The sequence below is a fragment of the Scylla paramamosain genome, chromosome 13, assembly GCF_035594125.1.
Source record: "Scylla paramamosain isolate STU-SP2022 chromosome 13, ASM3559412v1, whole genome shotgun sequence".
In the NCBI taxonomy this organism is placed as follows: domain Eukaryota; kingdom Metazoa; phylum Arthropoda; class Malacostraca; order Decapoda; family Portunidae; genus Scylla; species Scylla paramamosain.
In genome coordinates, this window is record NC_087163.1 from 6,182,501 (window position 1) to 6,203,157 (window position 20,657).

A 20,657-nucleotide genomic window follows, 5' to 3' on the forward strand; every position below is an offset into this window, starting at 1 on the left:
GCGAGCCAGTTGATCTGAAAAGTTGTCACATAAAATTTTCTCATCCATACATGGAAACAAATTGTAATGAAATGTCAACTTAGGTAATTTCATATAGCCAATAAGTTCATGTAGCTTTACAACAGAAATATTCTAAGGAAAAACATGGTGGAGACAATAGCATTTTGGGATTATTAAACGATAAGATAGGAAAGCTTGAGATCAGAATATACATGAGTAGGGTAAATGATGTGGGTGTGTGAGAAAACTTTCCTTGTAGACTGGGAAAACTGAGTATTAGAACATGAGAGAGAGAGAGAGAGAGAGAGAGAGAGAGAGAGAGAGAGAGAGAGAGAGAGAGAGAGAGAGAGAGAGAGAGAGAGAGAAGGAGGGAGGGAGGGGGGATAAGTGAAGCCTTGCAATACTTATTTCCCCAAGAGAATTTCACTCAATATACATCAGAGTGAACAGACAGATATGCAGATAGAAAAGTCAGATTGTAAGTATTCTGTACTTCTTTATATTGATGAAACCTCTTGTTGAAATGGAAGAAGTACCAAACTTACTTTGATAAAAGTGATAAAATGACCACCACAGTGCTGAGTTTGGCACATAGGCACTTATGGAGGCCAAGTAACCTCTGTAAAATCCCTTCAAACCATCCATCTTGTAAACATTCTGTACAATATCAAATGCAATCTGAAATAATAATACTTACATTATTGAGGGCAATTACATGCATCAGTCATGACAGTTTTGATATTATAAGGAAAAAGCATATGAGACGTAAAAAATTGATTTAACAGTACCTGTGGTTTCGTGCGACCATGGTAGTTAATTTTAAGAGGGTTAACGACCACCTTTGATCTTCCATGACTCTCTACTTGTCCAAGCACCATCATGTGTTGAGATATGACATCAAAGGGAACTATGATGGTTTGCCCAACCAAGGAGGCACATGCACCCCCAGCCAATGCCCTGACTTGTGAATCTTTGACTCCGCGTTGCTGTAGGAAGTGACGGACATTCTCATATGTTGTAATGTAGCATATCCCTGACACCAGCTGGAAGGCACTCATCCAAAACCCTTTATATAAACCTCTCACACCTGTGGAAAGAAATATGTTGTAGTGCATCTTACTCAGTACCTACTTTGAGCTCAAAAGGCATCATGCTTGTATTTCAAAACTTTATATAATTTAGAAGCTTCTAGTTATACTGTTACACAGATCAACAGTAGGCATAATAATACATGAATATTTAGTCTTATTTAATATACAGTATACTTTTTACAACATATGAGGTACATTCATGAAGGGAGCACAGAAACAGACAGTAAAAGGAATAAAAGTCAAAGTGCAAAGAGAATAAAAAGTAATTAGGGCTCTTCCTGCTTCTTTTGTGTGAAGTAAAATAACCCTGAGGCAAGTCTTCCAGCCACTCTCCCTTGTCTTTCTTGATCACTTTTTACAGTAACATCTGTGCAATCTCCCTACCTCATACATATTTTAGATACAAGCACTTAAATATAATTAAGTGTTGGAGAAATGTGAACTGAAGTAAGAAATATTCCATACCTTCATGTTTCACTATCTTTTGGAATGCATCAAAGGTCCCTTTGTAAACTTCAGAGCGCTTCTGGATCTGGATACGAGTCTTTATGAGAGTGAAAGGATACAGCATGCACCTTACTGAAAATGAGCTCAGCATGGACAATGGGAAAAACTTGTGTTTGTTCATCATATCCCATTCAATGGTGCGAATGTAACCACTGCTGCTGTCAATGTTTGGCACACCAAGTGACTCCATGGTTTTTGGAGTAGTAACAAGCATGAGGATTTTCCAGTTTTACACTATAATCAATTCTACTTCTTGGCTTTATGATAAAATTCTACATGTAACATAAATATATTTTTTATGTAAATTTACAGACAAATAAATTCAAAATATTGACCTATGTTTTGAATATTAGTATAGAACTCCACTTCATTGAGATTATTGTATTCCTTGTCTGTAAAAACTAAATAATGACAAAATATAAGTATTTTCTTATATTATGGCTCTTAGTGCCATCAAATGACTATACAGAAAATACTATTATACAAGAATAAAAATAATCAAGCACTTATTCTTGTTAATTGACATGTTCTTTTTTCTTGCTCATTTTCATGACCACGCAAGAGCTTTTTCTATGACATTCCATTCAACAGTTTTCAGTCTTCTCTTTGTCACCATTGCTTCCAGTAGAGGTCGTCCAGTAATTACTGAAAAGAAAAAGGTACATACAAGTTATACACATGTGCACAAGATAACACTTAATATACTACTGAAAAGTCTGTGTCCATCTCTGTGTATAATGGATACCCAAAACTGTAAGTTACAGATAGGTAAAATATGGCAGCCTGATTGGAATCTGCTTCCAGAGGAGATAAAAGAAATTTTAAAGCTGATTGAAATTTTACAACAGGATATTTTGGGGAAAAGTTCCATGAGACTTAACACTAGAAAGTACAAATTTCACCACACCTGCATTTTTATAATTTTGGTATTGATAAACTACTTGGTACCCAAACCATATATACTAATGAAAAGTCAGTGATGTAGTTTGTTGATCTAGGTCAGATCAGAGGTCACAAATTTTCATCATGAAATAACTTCCACATATTTTGACAACTGAAAAGTTCTTTTGGAGACCTAAAAGTATACATGTGCAAATGAGAAGTTAGTGATGTGGATCACTGACCTGTAGGTCAAGGTTACAAATGTAGCTTTTAGATAATTTCATGAGTCACAATTGTCTTCAACACAGCATATGCTATATCATACTACATGTGGTTTACAAAAAGAAACAAGTGCACTCATGAAAGTAATCACTGCTTATAGTTGTTATGTATGAGGGAAATGTTCTCTTACAAAGGTGATGCCTAACATGTAAAGCCAGATAAATTAGACTAGAGATGTAATTATTTATTTATTATTATTTAATTATTTATTTTTTCCATGTCATGCCCTTCTCTTCACAGCAATATGAAGCAATATGAGATGGATCTGAAAGTTAAAAGTTAACAGTAGCTCATTGCTGACAGTGTGTTGAGAAAGTGTGAATATTTAAACTATCCTCTTCATCCAAATGAGGCCCGAGTTAGGTTAGCTAGGCATTAGTAGGAAGACTTAATGGCTGACTCAATCCCCTACCCTTTGCTCAAAGGAGCAGTAATGCTTGACAAGTGAAAAAACTTTGAGCCTGGGAGGGGCCTGAACACATAACCACAGAAAAGCAACAGCATGCATTACCACTGCTCCAGCCAGAGGTCGAATAAATTGGCCATGAGAGACTGGCAGAGTAGGTCATACCTTGTCACAGCACTCAAGATGATCACTGAGGCCCATGTGATTTTTGGTTGACCTTGACTGTCATGTCAGTACACACCTAGCGAATCAAACACTGGCTCTCATGGTTTAAAGTAATACAGTTTAACTGCTTATGTTGAAACAACCTCCTCAGCAGCTGGTTATTCAGTATGGCCCTCAGATATTCAAGGCACCATAAGATAAAAAAAAAAATGTAATATATATATATATATATATATATATATATATATATATATATATATATATATATATATATATATATATATATATATATATATATAATAAAGGAATTGTCATCGCAGACAGATTGAAACAGAATAAAATGTTTGCAACTCTTATTCCATATCCTCAGATGTGTCCTTTCATGGCCAGGGACTGTGCACGGGCTCATTTTGAACTCTAGAAACTTAAGCCATGGCTGTTTCAGTGAATGAAGGATGCTTTATAGATTTAAGAATTTGTTAGTTTGTCATTATATAATGTCTTAATATCTGTATCTCCTATTATTTCTACCTCCTTTGCGGTAAACACATCAAGGGATGTGTACAATTAACAAGTTTTCAATAGTTATCATAAATGCAGAAGGTATAGTAGAAACATTTAGAAAAGGAAATTCCAAGAACACTTTCCCTTTCAGACGGCCTGGCCATCCCGTGCTTACCTTCGGGGTCTGTGCCCAGCAGGAATCTACAAGTTCCCCAAGTGGGCATAATTGCCTTATGTCATACTCTTTGAGGAACAGCATGCTTTTCAACACGTAGGGGCACGACCTGACCTGACCTTGGTATGGACAGAGGGCATACAGTACTTCCGTGGCCCACATCTCTTACATACCTTAGCCCCTTGACTTTTTCCAGCTACTTCTACACCTGGATTTTAGCAAAAAGTAACTACCAGAAAGTTTAACGATATTTAGCATTACGTGTGATGAGATATATGTAGGTTACCGGGACGAGCGTGAGAGGCTCTCCAGACCTTCCTTCGTCAACACAGCAGACGAAACTTTGCCAGTGATGCAATACACCGTGCTTCTGAAAACCATTATTCAATCACCTAAATTATGACATTATAAAAAAAAAATCACTATGACGAAATGTTGAGTGGATTCTTTCAAAACTAAATAATGTAAAGAAAAGAAAAGAAATGCATATATACATGTATATTGTTATCACTTGTATCACCTGTTGAAGGGTTCGGAAAAGAACAGGTTATGCACTTTGGTCGTAAATATTCCATTGAAAATAAATTTCTAAACAGTGCCCTGGTATGTGTAGTGTGACATAACAATCAGCTGATCCCTCAAGCACACCCGTCCATGAAGCTTTGCCGCGCTCTGACGGAAGAACTGTTGAGTGGGCGGCGCAATGTGAGTATACCGACTTCAACAGAACACTTGGTTTACCAGTTTTAAAGCATTACTTGATTTATTTTTTGTCCAATTATTTATTTATTTGTTTATTTATTTATTTATTTGTTACTTTCACCTCTACTTATTTTTTTTTATATATATCACGGATCCTAACGATGTTTATTTTTTTTATAAAATAGGACTTATTTAATATCTCATTCACAAAATAACCAATAAACTATATCATTATTTTATATATTCAAACGTACAAGAAAGATCTGTAGAGTCCTATTCGTTAAGCTATTTATGTCGACAAAATACAGAGCAGCCATGCGAACGGCGTCGAACGGCGGGCCACGTGTGTTTAGATCGGGTTGATGTTGATGCTAGACTGCCAAAATGCTTGTATTATTTGAAACTGCGGCGGGATTTGCCATATTTAAGGTACGTTAAGAGATCTCTAGTCATCAGGGAAAGCTTTGCAACGATCACAAGTCCCTCCTGGGTCATGCAATAAGCGAAATGCATATATGTGTTGGTGGTGTGCGAGTTTTCTAGCGGATGATTCTGTCAAGGTCTGCTGGCTATATAAACCACGTGTACGGCAAATGCATGATATATACACACTCATTAGATGGCAGTTTGGTACAACTGCAGTTTCATACTATATACAACACGCAAGATCTGGCCGTTTTGAAGTATATTTCAACCGTCTGACCCAACCAATTACTAATCCAGTTAGTAAAGTTTCGCAAGTTCACTTTAGCTTAAGCTATCTTGTTAGGTTGGATTAAATTAAATAAACCGCAACCTATCGTTTCCCAGACCATGATAGGCCAGCATGGCTGTTATTAACATAAGAAATAAGGAAACTGCAGAAGGCTGGTTGGAATATACGGCATCAGTACAAATCATGGACGAATCCCAGCTGCCACCCACTCACCTGCCAGCCTTCTTGTCACCACCTGCCTACCCAATCCATAGTCATCTTACCTCATGAAACTATTTAGTGTGTTGACACAAACCACATGACTTCTAAGTCTGTTCAACTTACCCTCCACTTTGTGAACCAGTTCCTACCAATCTTTTTTTCTTAAACCTAAACTTATCTAGCTTATATCCATTACCTCAAGTTCTGTCTTGATGGTTTACTATGAGTGTCACTTACATCACATTTGTTGATTCCTCTTATTCATTTAAATACTTTTATCACATCCCCATGCACCCTTTTTCCAATACAGGTTGAGTTAACCTATCTTTATACCTTTAATCCTTTCAGTCCCTGAATCATCTTAGTCATCCTCTTCTGCACTGCTTTTAAGGAATCTGTCTTTCCTATAGTGTAGTATCCAAAACTGCACTGCATAGTCTAGATCACAGTTCTTCAAAGTATGGGTTGGGACCCAATACTGAGTCTCAAGCTCTTGTTCAGTGGGTTGCCACATTGTAAACAGATAATAAACAGTTCAAAAGTAATAATGTGTGTGTGTGTTTGTGTATGTGTGAATTACTTTTCATATTGGAGGTATAAAGGTACAATAGAATAGACGTACTAGACCGTGAAGGAACTACATAAAATCAGACTGGGTCATGATGAAAAAAAGTTTGAAGAACAATGGTCTAGATGTTGTCTAATTCATGTGGTCTGTCAGTTTTTTGAAATACTGGAAAAGCAGGCTCCTCTCAGGGATCTGAGAGGAGCCACTTCTTCCAGGATCTTCCACTTGCTGGTTGGCTATGCTGCTTGTTACACAATGGTGCACTTAGGTAGCAACTCCCAAATCTTCTCCCCAGAGGTCACCTCTCGCATGCCCTCCAGTCTGGGATTGTGCATCCTGCAGATCCTATTTACTGCACTATTTTGAGGTTAAGGAGTCACCAGAAAAAGCAGGCATTACCTAGGGATTGTACCCAGGTCCATCCATTTGTCAGGCAGCTGTACTACCCATTGCACCATTGTATGCCCTTGTGACAGCTAAAACAAATGTTCTCAATGATCTATTGTTACTGGTGCCATTTGGTGTTTTGACAAGTATCAGTACTTGTGTGTCTTAGAGAATCTGTTATGAATTACAAAATTAAAAGTATGTTGTGAAGAGCAAAGGTGAACACCAGTAACTGGATAGTATTTTTGGTTACTAAAAAGTTAGTTTTGCTAATGCTAAACTGCTTAAGAAATTAGTGGAAGCTAATGTTAACTCCTAACTTTTATTAAATGTGACTTTACCTTCAGTTTGGTATTTTGGCTTTGAAATCTTTAAAAGCAGACTTAAAGAGCTAAAATTTTATTATACACTTAGACATAGAGCTTTCTAAAAAGGTACAGCATGCCAAGATCAGATAATAATAAGGGTACAGATAACAGTAACACAAATAAATGTGTCATTGACAATGACTTAAGTGAACTGAACTTAGAACTGCAGAATAATTACTGCACAATGTAGCTCAGCCAAGCCTGATGCTGCATTGACCAATCATGTCTTGTCATCATGCACATGTGACATAGTAACAACCAGTTGCATGCCTGCCAAATTGTTGGAGACAACACACACAACAAACTGGAAAAACCTGTATGAATTATATAAGTGGACATGATATTAGTAGATGCATAATTACATTTAGTGGAAGCTGCATGGTCTGCTTATGATTGAAAAGTTAACAGAACTGGTAATATGTTGACAAAATAGTTAGCTTCGCTAATTTTCGGTTAGTGGATTAGTGGAACTGTGCCCACCACTGGTAAAAACTCATAAAACACGAATGGTAGAAGAGTTAATAGAAGTTTATGCTGATTTGGTACTTAAAATTCAACAGTATGAAGCTGCAATATATACCACAGCATTGGGAATTTATTTATATCTCTGAGGCATTGCCTCTCCATGAGTGTACACCATAGGAGTGGCCTTGGTAGAAGAGCCTCTGCCTCTTTTTATCTAAATATTCCTTTAGTGATTCTTGTCGCACTTGGCTTCTGCCAGCATGTCTTTCATACATCTATTCCTTTACCCTACCCTTCCATCTTCCAAGTGGCCTTCCCCCTCATATTAAGACCCTTAGTTTCTATCTCACACACACTTCCATGGAAATGATCTACCACTCATTGAAGTTCCTGTTGACTCTTTAAGACATTCTAATTCTAGTACAGCCGATCCCACTCTATTCCGTATCAGCCTTGCATTAATATTTCTTATTTTAGCTTTCATCTCTTTCATACAGCCATCCATTAAAATACTGAATAACCACTGAATCATCATGCTTCTCTTGTCTCACTCCTATTCTTGTGAGAAAACTCACTCCTAGTTTTCCCTGTACCGTTACACATAAAAGTTTATTTTCTCTTACAGTTACTGGATGAAAAGAAACTGCAGCAGGTAGACAATCTTTTTGAAAACTTTACATCTACTGAGAAAGCAAGTAAAGTGTAAGTATTCTTTATTTCTTTATTTTTCTTTATTTTTTTCCCCAAAAAAAGTGTTTGCTATAGCTTTTTATGGTTTAATTTATATATATATATATATATATATATATATATATATATATATATATATATATATATATATATATATATATATATATATATCATATTTGACATTGATTAAGATATTTGCACTTGATATAGTAAAAACACTACTTTGATCATGTATTATCTCTGACCTTGACAGTAGATATTTAGGTATATTTTTCTTAAGCTGTGTGTATCCCACCAGTTTCACAATGAAACTTTTCTTGATAGATTTGGATATGTTTTGAATCAATCTGAAAACTGTCTCATGTATGTAATATTTTAATGCCATATCTAGTAAACTGGAATCCCCTGCTTCCTGAATCTCCTACATTTTCCTTGAACTGTTTCAAGAGGAAGGTTTCAGGACACTTATAATTTTGGATAATTCTCTTGACTGCACTTATTGGAGACTGGCACCTTCAGGGTTTTATTTATTTATTTATTTATTTATTTATTTATTTATTTATTTATTTATTTATTTATTTATTTATTTATCTATTTTTTATTGCCAGAACCCCTCATACATAAAAAAGAAAGAAAAAAATTATATATATATATATATATATATATATATATATATATATATATATATATATATATATATATATATACACAGTAAAATCCCTCTCATCCGGCATTTGAGTATCCGGCAGCTTCAAGTATCCAGCACATTCTTTCCCCGAGCCTTAAAATCAATAAAAAATCAATGTGTACTCATAAAATCTATTAAAATTCCCGCGCGAGGCATACTTTGCCCCCTCGCCACCAGAGCGCACTGCTTCGTGCCACCCGCGGCCCACTGCACTGTGTTTACTCAGTGACTCAGTCCCGCGTGTGCACTGTTTATCACCTGACGCCTTCATCATGCCTAAAGTTGTAGAAAAGAGGAAGCGTGTTGTGCTTACACTTAAGCAGCTGATCAGATCAGCTGATCTTTGTTATGGTAAGATGCGTGAGTGTAGGGTGGTGATTGTGGACATAATTTAACTTCTATTCAAGTATCTGACAATATTCAAGTATCCAGCATGTCGGTGGTCCCATTGATGCCGGATAAGAGGGATTTTACTGTATGTATATATATATATATATATATATATATATATATATATATATATATATATATATATATATATATATATATATATATATATATATATATATATATATATATATATATATATATATATATAACAAGCTTGGAGTGACTGTTCACTGTACACTACGCAACTATAAAGTAGCATCACTCAAAAGGGTTCATGGAGCTGAAATGGATAATGTGAGATTTAATTAAAAGACTTGCTAAGTTCTGATATGTGAACTAAAAAAGAAAATAAGCTATACTAGCTCTCCTTTGAGGATCTTTGATATATAACTCTAACTGGAATTTGCTGATATATATAACTAACAGGAATAACACGCAGGATTTGCTGATATATAACTCTAACAGAAACAATAGGCAGGATTTGGCCTTGAATTTGCTTTACTGCTAGAAGTTAAAAGGAAGAATAAGAAAAGTGATTTGTAAGTAAACTGGTATATACCTGTTTATTGTAAAGGTTGTGGCTTATCCACCAGTTATGGTTAAGAAACCCTTTTGAAAGCTGCCCTTGACTATACAGCCATTAATCCTCACATATGATACCCTTTTATTAGTTGTATGCTTTACTACTCCCTGTAAAAATTGACGTAGGTTTATTTATTTGTTTATTTATTTATTTATTTTTTATTTGTATTTTTTTTTTTTTTTTTCAGTGTACAACTCCAGGAATTTAAGAAATTTGCAGACTCTGCTGATGCTTTGGAAGCTGGAGTAGCACTTAATGAAGGAAAATTATGCAAGCCATTGAAAAAGTTATTGAAGAAAGTTTATTCGGAGGAGGTACAGGAGCAGCTGATGGTATGGGATGCCAAGCTGGGAAATTCAATCAAGGTTAGTTATCTTTTTATAATTTGTGCATGAGTAAAACCATCATTGTGTGCATATCTAATTTTAAGTGAAGATACATAAAGTGTAATGAGGAGCAACTGTCATTAAAGGCCTAACTCGCATGTATATGCCATTGTCTGAGTTAGTCTTTTAATTACTGTTTATTTTACAAAGCTCTTAGTAAGGTTGTGTATTTCTTGTGACATTGTTAGGCCATTCTGCTCCATTCACCTAAAAGACTTGATTGATCTTCATAATTACATATTACTATAGTACAAGAAGAGTGATTTGCAGCATATTTTCTTGAAATGCTATAATGTATGAAAGTTATGATGCACATGTGCCATAACTATGACAAATGTCAGACTGTTGAACAGTTTTTGACTATGTACTGTGTTTGGGTAAATGAGATATAATTAAGTACTCTCTCTCTCTCTCTCTCTCTCTCTCTCTCTCTCTCTCTCTCTCTCTCTCTCTCTCTCTCTCTCTCTCTCTCTCTCTCTCTCTCTCTCTCTCTCTCTCTCTCTCTCTCTCTCTCTCTCTCTCTCTCTCTCTCTCTCTTCTAGAGGGACACTGGGCAAATGAATGAAAAGAAAGGCCCATTTGAGTGCCAGTCCCTAAGGTGAAATAAAGTCAAGAATAATCAAATATTGGAGGACAAGTATCTTGAAACTTCCCTCTTGAAAGAGTTGAAGTCATAGGAAGGAAAAAATACAGAAGCAAGCAGGGAGTTTTAGAATTTACTAGAAAAGGGGTGAATGATTGAGAATACTGGTTAACTCTTTTATTAGGGAGATGGACAGAATGGGTATTGAGAAGAGTAGAAAGCCTTGTACAGCAAGGCCACAGTAGGAGGGGAGGTATGTGGTTAGCAAGATCAGAAGAACATTTACTGTGAAAATAGTAGTAGAAGATAGTAAGAGGTGCAGAATTTCAGCGATGAGAGAGAGGCTACAAAATAGCAGTAGAAGATAGTGGGAGATGCAACATTGCAGCAATGAGAGAGAGGCTGAAGGTAATCAGCTAGAGGGATGGAGTTGATAAGAAATGCTTGTGATTCCACCCTGTCTAAAAGAACAGTATGCATGGAACCATCCCATACATATGAAGCTTACTCCATACATGGATGGATAACACATCTGTATAGAGTTAACAGGGGGGGTGAAAAAAACTGGCAGAGATGACTCAGAATGCCTATCTTTATAGAAGCTGCTGTAGCAAGAGATGAGATGTAAGGTTTCCAGTTTAGATTATTAGTAAGTGACTGACCGAGGATGTTTAATATAGAAGAGGGGGACAGTTGAGTGTCATAGAAGAAGAGGGGATAGTTATCTGGAAGTTTGCTTTAAGTTGATTGTTGGAGGAATTTGAGTTTTTAGGCATTGAACAGATAATTTGCTCTGCCCCAGTCAGAAATCTTAGAGAGATTGGAAACCAGGTGTTATGTGGCTTCCCCACTTGAGCTGTTTAATTCCTGAAGGGTTTCATGTTTATGAATACACATGAAAAAAGTGCAGGGTGGTTAGGACAAAATGTTTGACTTAATCATTGATGGATAACAGGACGAGAGTGGGTGACAGGACAGAATCTGAGGAATTCCATTGTTAATAACAGGCTTAGAAGAAGAACATTGACTGTCAACCACAACAGCAATAGAACAATCAGAAAGAAAATTTGAGATAAAGTTACAGAGAGAGAAAGATAGAAACTGTAGGAGGGATAGTTTGGAAATCGAAGCTTTGTGCCAGACTCTATCAAATGCTTTTGATGTGTCAGAAAATTTCCCCAAAATCTCTAATAGAGGATGACTAAGACTTAGTAATGAAAGCCAGATCACCAATAGATCAGTCATGATGGAACCCATACTGGCAATCAGATATAAGGTTGTAAAGTGATAGATGTTTAAGAATCTTTCTGTTGAGGATAGATTAAGAAGCTTTAGAGAGGCAGTAAGTTAAAGCAATAGGACAGTAGTTTGAGGTATTAGAGCAGTCATTCTGTTTAGGAACAGGCTGAGTTTAGGCAAACTTTCAGCAAGATGGAAATGTACAAGTTGATAGAGTTGGAAGAGTTTGACTAGGTAAAGTGCAAGCATGGAGTCACCATTTTGGAGAATAGCAGGAGGGACCTCTTCAGGTCCATAACTTTTCCAAGGGTCAAGGTCAGCGAGGGCATGGAAAACATTATTGTGAAAGATCTTAATAGCATGAAATAGTTGGAGGGTGGAGGAGAGGGAGGAACAAACCCTAAATCATTGACAGTAGTTTTTTTTTAGCAAAGGTTTAAGCAGAGTTCAGCTTTAGAGGTAAATGGGATGTCACTGGTGTCATCAGGTTGAAATAAAGGAGGGAAAGACAAAGAAACAAAATTTTTATTTTTATTTATTTATTTATTTATTTTATTTTATTTTTTTTATATATATATATATATATATATATATATATATATATATATATATATATATATATATATATATATATATATATATATATATATATATATTTATTTATTTATTTATTTATTTATTTATTATGTATTTTTTTATTTATTTTATTTATTTATTTATTTTATTTTATTTTTTTTATTTATTTATTTATTTTTATTTTTTTTTGCTAGGTACTGAAAGTTACAAGGAGAATTAGATTTAGAAAGATTTTGGTATTTTCTATTGATAAAGGAGTTTTTGGCAAGTTGGAGAACATATTTGGCACAATTCTGGACAGAAATATGAAGTGCATGAGATTCTGGTTATGGAAGGCTCAGGTACTTAACATTTGTGAGCCCCCTCTCTATCATGTATAGCACAAGAACAGGCTGAGTTAAACCAAGGTATGGAAGGTTTAGGACAAGAGTAAGAGTGAGGAATGCCAGACACTATCACCTCTGTTATGTGCTCAGCACACTGAGATGGGTCTTCTCGACACAAGCAGTAGTCATTCCAAGGAAAATGAGAATAATCTTATTAATTCTTTTAGCTGAATTTTGCTGAGTACATCCTTTCACTTTTCTGAATTTCTAATCTTTGTTACATACTATGTTAATTTTACATTGCCTTCTCACAGGACAAGTTGGGAGTGCAGTGTGTGACCAACAACAGTGTTGCTGAGCTGATGAGATGCATCAAATCACAGGTGGAGGGTCTCATTCCAGGCCTGCAGTCAAAGGAGCTGGCAGCCATGTCCCTTGGGCTGGGCCACAAGTATGATATTAAGCATTTTCTATATATCATCAAAATTCCTTTTCATCCCCATCTTCACTTTGACATTGTTACCATCATCACCATTACCAATAACTTTACCAAGCTCATTACCATTAACTCCAAATTCACCAGACGGTAGACACAAGGATCACAGTTCAAAGTGAAAAAAAAGTGGGTCTCATTCTCCCTGTTTATATTATAGATATTTATTTGGAAGAGTCATATCTATTCATGCATAAATATATTTTCATATATTTTTTGAGGTTTAGTTAATCTTTTTAGGGGAAAGATATTTATTTACCACTTGTATAGATAAGAGTTTAATATTGTTCCCCCTTCCTCAACAGTTTGGCAAGGTACAAATTGAAATTCTCTCCAGACAAGGTTGATACCATGGTTGTTCAGGCCATTTCCCTCCTTGATGACATTGACAAGGAACTGAACAACTACACCATGAGGACAAGGGAGTGGTATGGTTGGCATTTTCCAGAACTAGGGAAGATAATTACTGATAATGCTGCTTACATCAGCACTGTTCTGACAATGGGCACACGAGAGAAAGCAGTAGCATCAGACTTTTCAGCAATATTGTCTGAGGAAATGGAGGAGAAAGTGAAGGAGGCAGCTGAAGTGTCTATGGGTACTGAAATATCAGAAGAGGACATAATAAATATTAAGTGTTTGTGTGAACAGGTAACTTCATTATTTTCATATTTAATTGCTCTGATCAATATTTAATTCCATTCAAAAAAGTTTACATCATTCAGACCTACTGTGCATGTTGCAACAGATCACCTTATGATAAATGTCTTATAGTATCAGACTCTTCCATTTATATGATTTATTTTGAATGTGATTTTGCAGTCTTTTGTGGTTTTATCTTGAATGCACTTGCAACAGCACATGAGGTAAAGAGAATATCTGGATATAAAAATTTACACTGATGATTTTTCAGTCGTCAGATATTGATTTAGTATGGGTTTACTTACAGGTTCAGGAATTAACAGAATACAGAGAACAGCTTTACACCTACTTAAAGAACAGGATGGCAGCCATTGCACCCAATGTAACTATTCTGGTGGGAGAACTAGTTGGGGCTCGTCTGATAGCCCATGCAGGCTCCCTCATTAACCTTGCCAAACACCCTGCTTCCACCATCCAAATTCTAGGAGCTGAAAAGGCTCTCTTCAGGGCTCTCAAGACCAGACATTCCACCCCCAAGTATGGTCTTCTGTATCATGCTCAACTTGTTTCACAGACTAGTACCAAAAATAAGGTATGTAAACAGACACTGATGTAGTCTTTTCATCATTATGTCATACAAGATAATAAAAAAAAATATTGAGTGATATATATATATATATATATATATATATATATATATATATATATATATATATATATATATATATATATATATATATATATACAGTGGTACCTCAGTATACATCTGCTTTGGAATAAATCCAACTTGGTATATGTCCTGTTTGGATGCAAAAAAAATTTGCCTGGTATTCGACCTTTGTTTGGAATATTACTCAAAATGAGTCATGACACCATGTGCTACCCTTGTTTACCTCTCTCAAGACAAATTCACAACTGCCCACACCCTTTGCTACCATTCAGTGAACAACCCATGCTATAACTCTGAATTTTCACATGATTTTGTTTTTCCCATAAATTTTTAGTAAATTCATTAACCATGAATTCTAAGAAAGTTAATGACTCTCCTTCCAAACAATAACATTTCCCTTCTCAGCACCATCCTAGTAGACATTCAAGTGCCCAATAGGTAAAATTTTCATTTATTTCATCTAATTGCTTTTGTATCTTCTATGTATTTTAGTTTCAAACAGTATTTAAACTATTTTATATAACCCCATCAATGTACTGTATAAAATGCCAGTAACAATGCGATTCTCTCTCTCTCTCTCTCTCTCTCTCTCTCTCTCTCTCTCTCTCTCTCTCTCTCTCTCTCTCTCTCTCTCTCTCTCTCTCTCTCTCTCTCTCTCTCTCTCTCTCTCTCTCTCTCTCTCTCTCTCCATGGGAACGGATTAATCATTTTTCCTTTATTTCTTATGGGAAAAATTTGTTTTATATGTGTCCAAGGATCTGGAACGGATTAAGAACGTGTATATATACACATAAACACAGTGGTACCTCAACTTATGAGTGCCCCAACTTAGGATTTTTTTTTAATATGAGCTGTCACTTGGACAGTTTTTTACTTTGAGTTGTGAGCCAAAATCTGAAATACAAGTGAGCTTCAGATACACCGCCACTAGTTAGCACAGTGAGCTCCACAACAATCACCCAGCATTCCTTGTCTCACTCATTCACTTCTTGTGTTTTTATACATTTGTTATTTATTAACATATTTTTCTTACTGTAAACACTCAATATAACAAACACATCTGGAGGGGAGAGAGAGAGAGAGAGAGAGAGAGAGAGAGAGAGAGAGAGAGAGAGAGAGAGAGAGAGAGAGAGAGAGAGAGAGAGAGAGAGAGAGAGATAAATTGTGGTTGTGTGACAGCCAGTGGGTGACAATGACAATGGCCAATGGCACAGTACTCTCATTCTCCCTTGCCCAAAATGTTCAGCAATGCCTTACATGGTATCAAGAGACTGTTAGAGGTACATCCTCAGCTTGAAAAAAAAAAGTTAGGCACCCCACCACCATGTTTGTGGTGAGTCACATCCTTGCATCCCTCATTGCACCAGACTATTAAAGGTACATCCTCATCTAAAAAAAAAAAAAAAAAAGCACCTCACCACCATGTTTGTGGTGAGTCACATCCTTGCATACCTCATTACACCATTTCTTCACTAATGCACTCACTGTATTTTCATTGCCAATAATTATGCAACATATTTTTCAATTTATTTCACCATTCTCATGAAATTCTAACACTTGTACTATGTAATCATGGCTTGTATATTTTCCAGGCATTGCACATCACCTCAGCAGAACACTGTTTAAAACAAACACAGCCATTTTGTTAGCCAAAGCAAGCAGCAATCACAAAAGATAACATTCCCTATGTTAATATGTCACATTGAATCTGTTATTCTATGCTTTCAAAAAACATATAAGGGACTAACCTAAGTTGCCATGTAGTTATTTTCTCCTGCCAGATTTTTCAGACTAAGAAGGGGCAAGTTGCCAGTTTGTGCAATGTGTGACACTCATGTTGGCAGGAGTTCTTATCACAAATGTTGCTAACTGTATCAGTGTGTGTGTGTGTGTGTGTGTGTGTGTCCATATATATATATATATATATATATATATATATATATATATATATATATATATATATATATATATATATAAAACACACACACACACACACACACACACACACACACACACACACACAGTTAGCAACATTTGTGATTAGAACTCCTAATGTTTGTGTGTGTGTGTGTGTGTGAGTATAATATATATATATATATATATATATATATATATATATATATATATATATATATATATATATATATATATATATATATATATATATATATATATATAATTATATATATATATATATAAAACACACACACACACACACACACTTGCACAGTAAACCATCTTTAATTTACACTAACGGGGAAATGCTTGGTTTGAATTTGTTGAAAATCTGGATTATCAATGTTGACTATTGTGCCATGGGAATGATGGAGGTGGAGGGAGACTTGTTGAGTGCACTGTTGTGTGCTGGCAGCTAAAAGAGACATTCGTCAAATCTATCCTTTTCTCATCTTTATCATTTTTATTTAAAGTCTTCATGAACCATCATATTCAAGAGCAATTTATATACAAGAACTCATGTTTTATTCTATGCTGGTTTTCATAAAAGCTGTAAATAGTTATTAGTAAGAAGGTGTTTTGACCTTAAAATTTTATTTGGCAACATAAACATGCTCGCCATAATTAGTTAGTTTTTACTTTATCAAGTTTTGAAAATAACATTGTAGTTGTAAAGTGATAGCTTAATCTTTGACAGATCAAATTTTCCTATCCAGTGAGTTAAGTTGAGAAATGTAAGTATTTTCTGAAGGTGCTGGAGTGATGTTGAGGTTAGACTGCTACTGCCTCTTAGGCAGGCTTACCAGCTGAACTGTGGTAAATTGGAAAAAGGCAGCAGATTTTCTAAACTGATAGGAGTGCATTATAGTAAGGCCCAGACAATGCAAACATAGGTGAGATAATGTGTGTGTATAAAATACTCGTATATATATTATATATTCCTGAAGAAAAATTTTAACAGATTGACTTATCCAAAGTTCTAATTATATGGGTTCATAAACTTTATAGAGAGGGTTTATTGTGTGTGTGTGTGTGTGTGTGTGTGTGTGTGTGTGTGTGTGTGTGTGTGTGTGTGTGTGTGTGTGTGTGTGTCTCTTGATTGATTGATTGATATTTTCAGATTTGCGTCCATACTTTGTTGAATTTTGTAATGGGATATTTTTAGCGTGGACTTTTTAATTAGGTATATTTAGATTAAGAAGTAAATGGCTTTTATAAAATATAATACATTTTGCATATTTATGGTATGCAATAAGATATCCAGGTTTTCATTTGCTTTATTGTTTTGTTTAAGGTTTTATTTAAGAAGGATCATGGTATCATGTCATCTCAACAGGGTAAAATGTCGCGAATGTTGGCTGCCAAAGCTGCTCTTGCCTGCCGTTATGATGCTCTTGGTGAAGAAACCACAACCGATATGGGCATTGAGAACAGATCTAAACTGGCATCAAGAATAGCAATGCTTGAGGAAGGCCATTCCTTCAAGATCTCCGGAAGGGGGAAAAGTCTTGCCAAGTTCGCTAAGTATCAGGGAGTTAGGTGAGTAATAACATGAGATGAAACTTGTCCTGTTGACATATAATGATTCTTTTTTCATCAATCACTGCACCTAAAGTATTTTGGTAATATTTACTGTACTGCACAAAACCCAGAGATCCAGAGCAGTAATTTTTCTTTACTCTTCAAACAGGGAGGTCCAGCAGTATCATGCTGCTGCTGATACCACCTTAGCAAGCTCAACAAAGCGTAAATTTGATGATGGTTTTGAAGAAGAACCTGCCAAGATGATAAAAGTAGAAGAAAAGCAAGGTAATATATTTTTACAGAAACTTTGTGGGATCAGAGATTTCTACTAAACTAGATTAAATACTGTTGATCTTTGTAACAACATGCCATGTGAGTGAGGCTACTTATACTTTAATGACTAAATGTTATTATATCATTCAAAACTCTATTCATCTGTTCTTCAGAAACTGCACAGGCTAGTACTAGCACTGAAAAGAAAAAGAAGAAAAAGAAAAAGATCAAACAAGAGGAAGGTGAAGAAGCAAGTGCAGAACAGCAGGTGGAGGTCAAACAAGAACCTGAGGCTAACCAGGCAGAAGCCATGGATGTTGATCAGTCAGAGAAGAAGAAAAAGAAAAAGAAGAAGAAGAAGGAGGCTGAGGGTGCTGAATAACAAGGGTAGTATGCTTTCACTTAAGTATTAAGTGAGTTGTTCATAGATTTAAAGGAGGGAATTGTAAGAAGTAACAACTAAAGTGTTCTTCATACTATTATTGATTTTATTTATTATTATTGTTATTATTATTATTATTTTTTAATATTATTTTAATGTGATTCATATGTATTTATCAGTATATAAATATATGTATCTGATGCCCATTTCTGAGAACATCTCCCTTTAGGGGATTGCCACATTAGAAGATTCTCCATTTATTTCAGACTTTCTCTCTCTCTCTCTCTCTCTCTCTCTCTCTCTCTCTCTCTCTCTCTCTCTCTCTCTCTCTCTCTCTCTCTCTCTCTCTCTCTCTCTCTCTCTCTCTCTCTCTCTCTCTCTCTCTCTCTCTCTCTCTCTCTCTCTCTCTCTCTCTCTCTCTCTCTCTCTCTCTCTCTCTCTCTGTTGTATGGTGGTAAATTTTCCTTGCACTTGATTAGAAGCTTTTGTTCTATTCTATTCTATTCTATTGTACTCAAACTCCCATGGTCATCTCAATCTTTGGCATTCTTTTTATTTGATTAAACAGTTGTATGGTGCTGCATTTCAATTCTGTCAGCCATTCATCATTTAATTTGTCCACCTTTACTTGACATACAATATCTGTTATGCATCTTTTCAATATGCACTGTGTTTTCCCTCATTTTAGTGCAATCCTGATAACTTGAATGTGAAAATATTTTACCTATATTTTAGAACTAGGATAATTTCTGGTTCAGATACATTTCTTCACACCATAGTATGGAGGACATGGCTTTGTCACAGACTGGCCAAGCTGAAAGATACTGCCAATTTTTCAGCATTTCAAATTTTGAGTGAAAGGGACAGGCAGAGGAACAAGGTGACTTGAGTACACCCTCTTCAGTCCAAATGTTTATTCCTAAAATGTGATAAGACATGTCAAGTCTTAACCTTTCAAGGAAATATCAGCCTGATATATAAATACATTAAAAATTGTACAGTATGCATTGAGCTTTTTGCATAGGAAATCAAGCATATGAGTCATATTGTAATGAACTTCAGTGTCATTTCTTAGAATTCCTTCAGTTCAGTAGAATTTGGAGTGAAGAAGGTGGATGCACTTGCCAAGCACTTGTGTCTGGTTAGTGCAAATACTAGATATTTGTCATGCTAATGGGAGATTAATGTTATATTTTGAACTGCTCCCTAACTTTTGTGAAGGGAAGCAGTTAAATACGCAATATATTTTTTTCATTTATAATTAGTTTTTATTTTTTTTTAAGACAGTCATGTGATATGACTGCATTTTATATTATAACAAATTCCTTGATGCTGGAAAGTCCAAAAAAAACTTGTCAGATATTACAAGAAATAAATTTGATTGATATTTTAGTCTGTTCCTGATCATATCAATGAGTGTTTGCGGTTATGTTAATGTAGCATTGATATTTTAGTCTGTTCCTGATCATATCAATGAGTGTTTGCGGTTATGTTAATGTAGCACCCCTTGAAAGCTAGAGTTAGGAATTTATTAGTGTAAGATGTCAGTGGAGAGAATAAGACACTTATACAAAGTTTAGAAGAGTGTGTGAAAGGAAGAACGTTAGTGTGAATGAGATTGAAAGTAAAGTTCTTTATGAGTTTACAAAGAAGGCAAAAAGTTAGTCAAATGTTGTTATGAATGATATAATGAATGAGGAGGTAGACTTTCAAGCTTCAAATATTTAGAGTTGCATGTTGCTGTGTATTGGGAACAGATGTATGAATAAACCAAGAAGGATGGGAGGAATGAATAGTGTTTAGTTTTATTAGTCACTTAGAATGAATGGAAGCAGAAG

At 35.4% G+C, this 20,657-nt stretch overlaps 2 protein-coding genes across 7 annotated transcripts in view; one reads left to right on the forward strand and one right to left on the reverse strand.

Annotated features, from left to right (window-relative positions):
- The window catches only part of LOC135106375 (solute carrier family 25 member 44-like), a 14,296-nt gene extending 9,618 nt beyond the window's left edge, over positions 1 to 4,678 (reverse strand). Inside the window, exons 1-6 of one of the 6 annotated variants that reach the window (XM_064015319.1) lie at positions 4,533 to 4,673; positions 4,299 to 4,382; positions 1,557 to 2,243; positions 789 to 1,087; positions 546 to 678; positions 1 to 14 (exon numbers count right to left, since the gene is read on the reverse strand). The exon at positions 1 to 14 is cut by the window's left edge and continues 114 nt beyond it. In XM_064015319.1, the coding sequence (XP_063871389.1) occupies positions 1 to 14; positions 546 to 678; positions 789 to 1,087; positions 1,557 to 1,812 (702 nt within the window). In that variant the 5' untranslated portion in view covers positions 1,813 to 2,243; positions 4,299 to 4,382; positions 4,533 to 4,673. The other 5 variants (XM_064015318.1, XM_064015321.1, XM_064015324.1 and 2 more) reach the window with 5 other exon arrangements.
- Positions 4,679 to 5,009: 331 nt separating this feature from the next.
- Positions 5,010 to 20,206, forward strand: LOC135106377 (nucleolar protein 58-like). Its single transcript, XM_064015326.1, has 9 exons — positions 5,010 to 5,143; positions 8,044 to 8,120; positions 9,957 to 10,134; positions 13,194 to 13,330; positions 13,678 to 14,023; positions 14,322 to 14,606; positions 17,977 to 18,179; positions 18,331 to 18,449; positions 18,611 to 20,206. Exons 1-9 carry the CDS (start codon positions 5,099 to 5,101, stop codon positions 18,817 to 18,819), a joined length of 1,599 nt encoding a protein of 532 aa, XP_063871396.1. The 5' UTR covers positions 5,010 to 5,098; the 3' UTR covers positions 18,820 to 20,206.
- Positions 20,207 to 20,657: the final 451 nt, after the last annotated feature.

Excerpts from the sequence above, each read along its gene's own strand:
- LOC135106377 (XM_064015326.1), top strand. The coding sequence starts at position 5,099 with ATGCTTGTATTATTTGAAACTGCGGCGGGATTTGCCATATTTAAG. Across the intron at positions 18,180-18,330 it reads GCTAAGTATCAGGGAGTTAG|GGAGGTCCAGCAGTATCATG; the intron begins GTGAGTAATAAC and ends CTCTTCAAACAG. Across the intron at positions 18,450-18,610 it reads AAAAGTAGAAGAAAAGCAAG|AAACTGCACAGGCTAGTACT; the intron begins GTAATATATTTT and ends TCTGTTCTTCAG.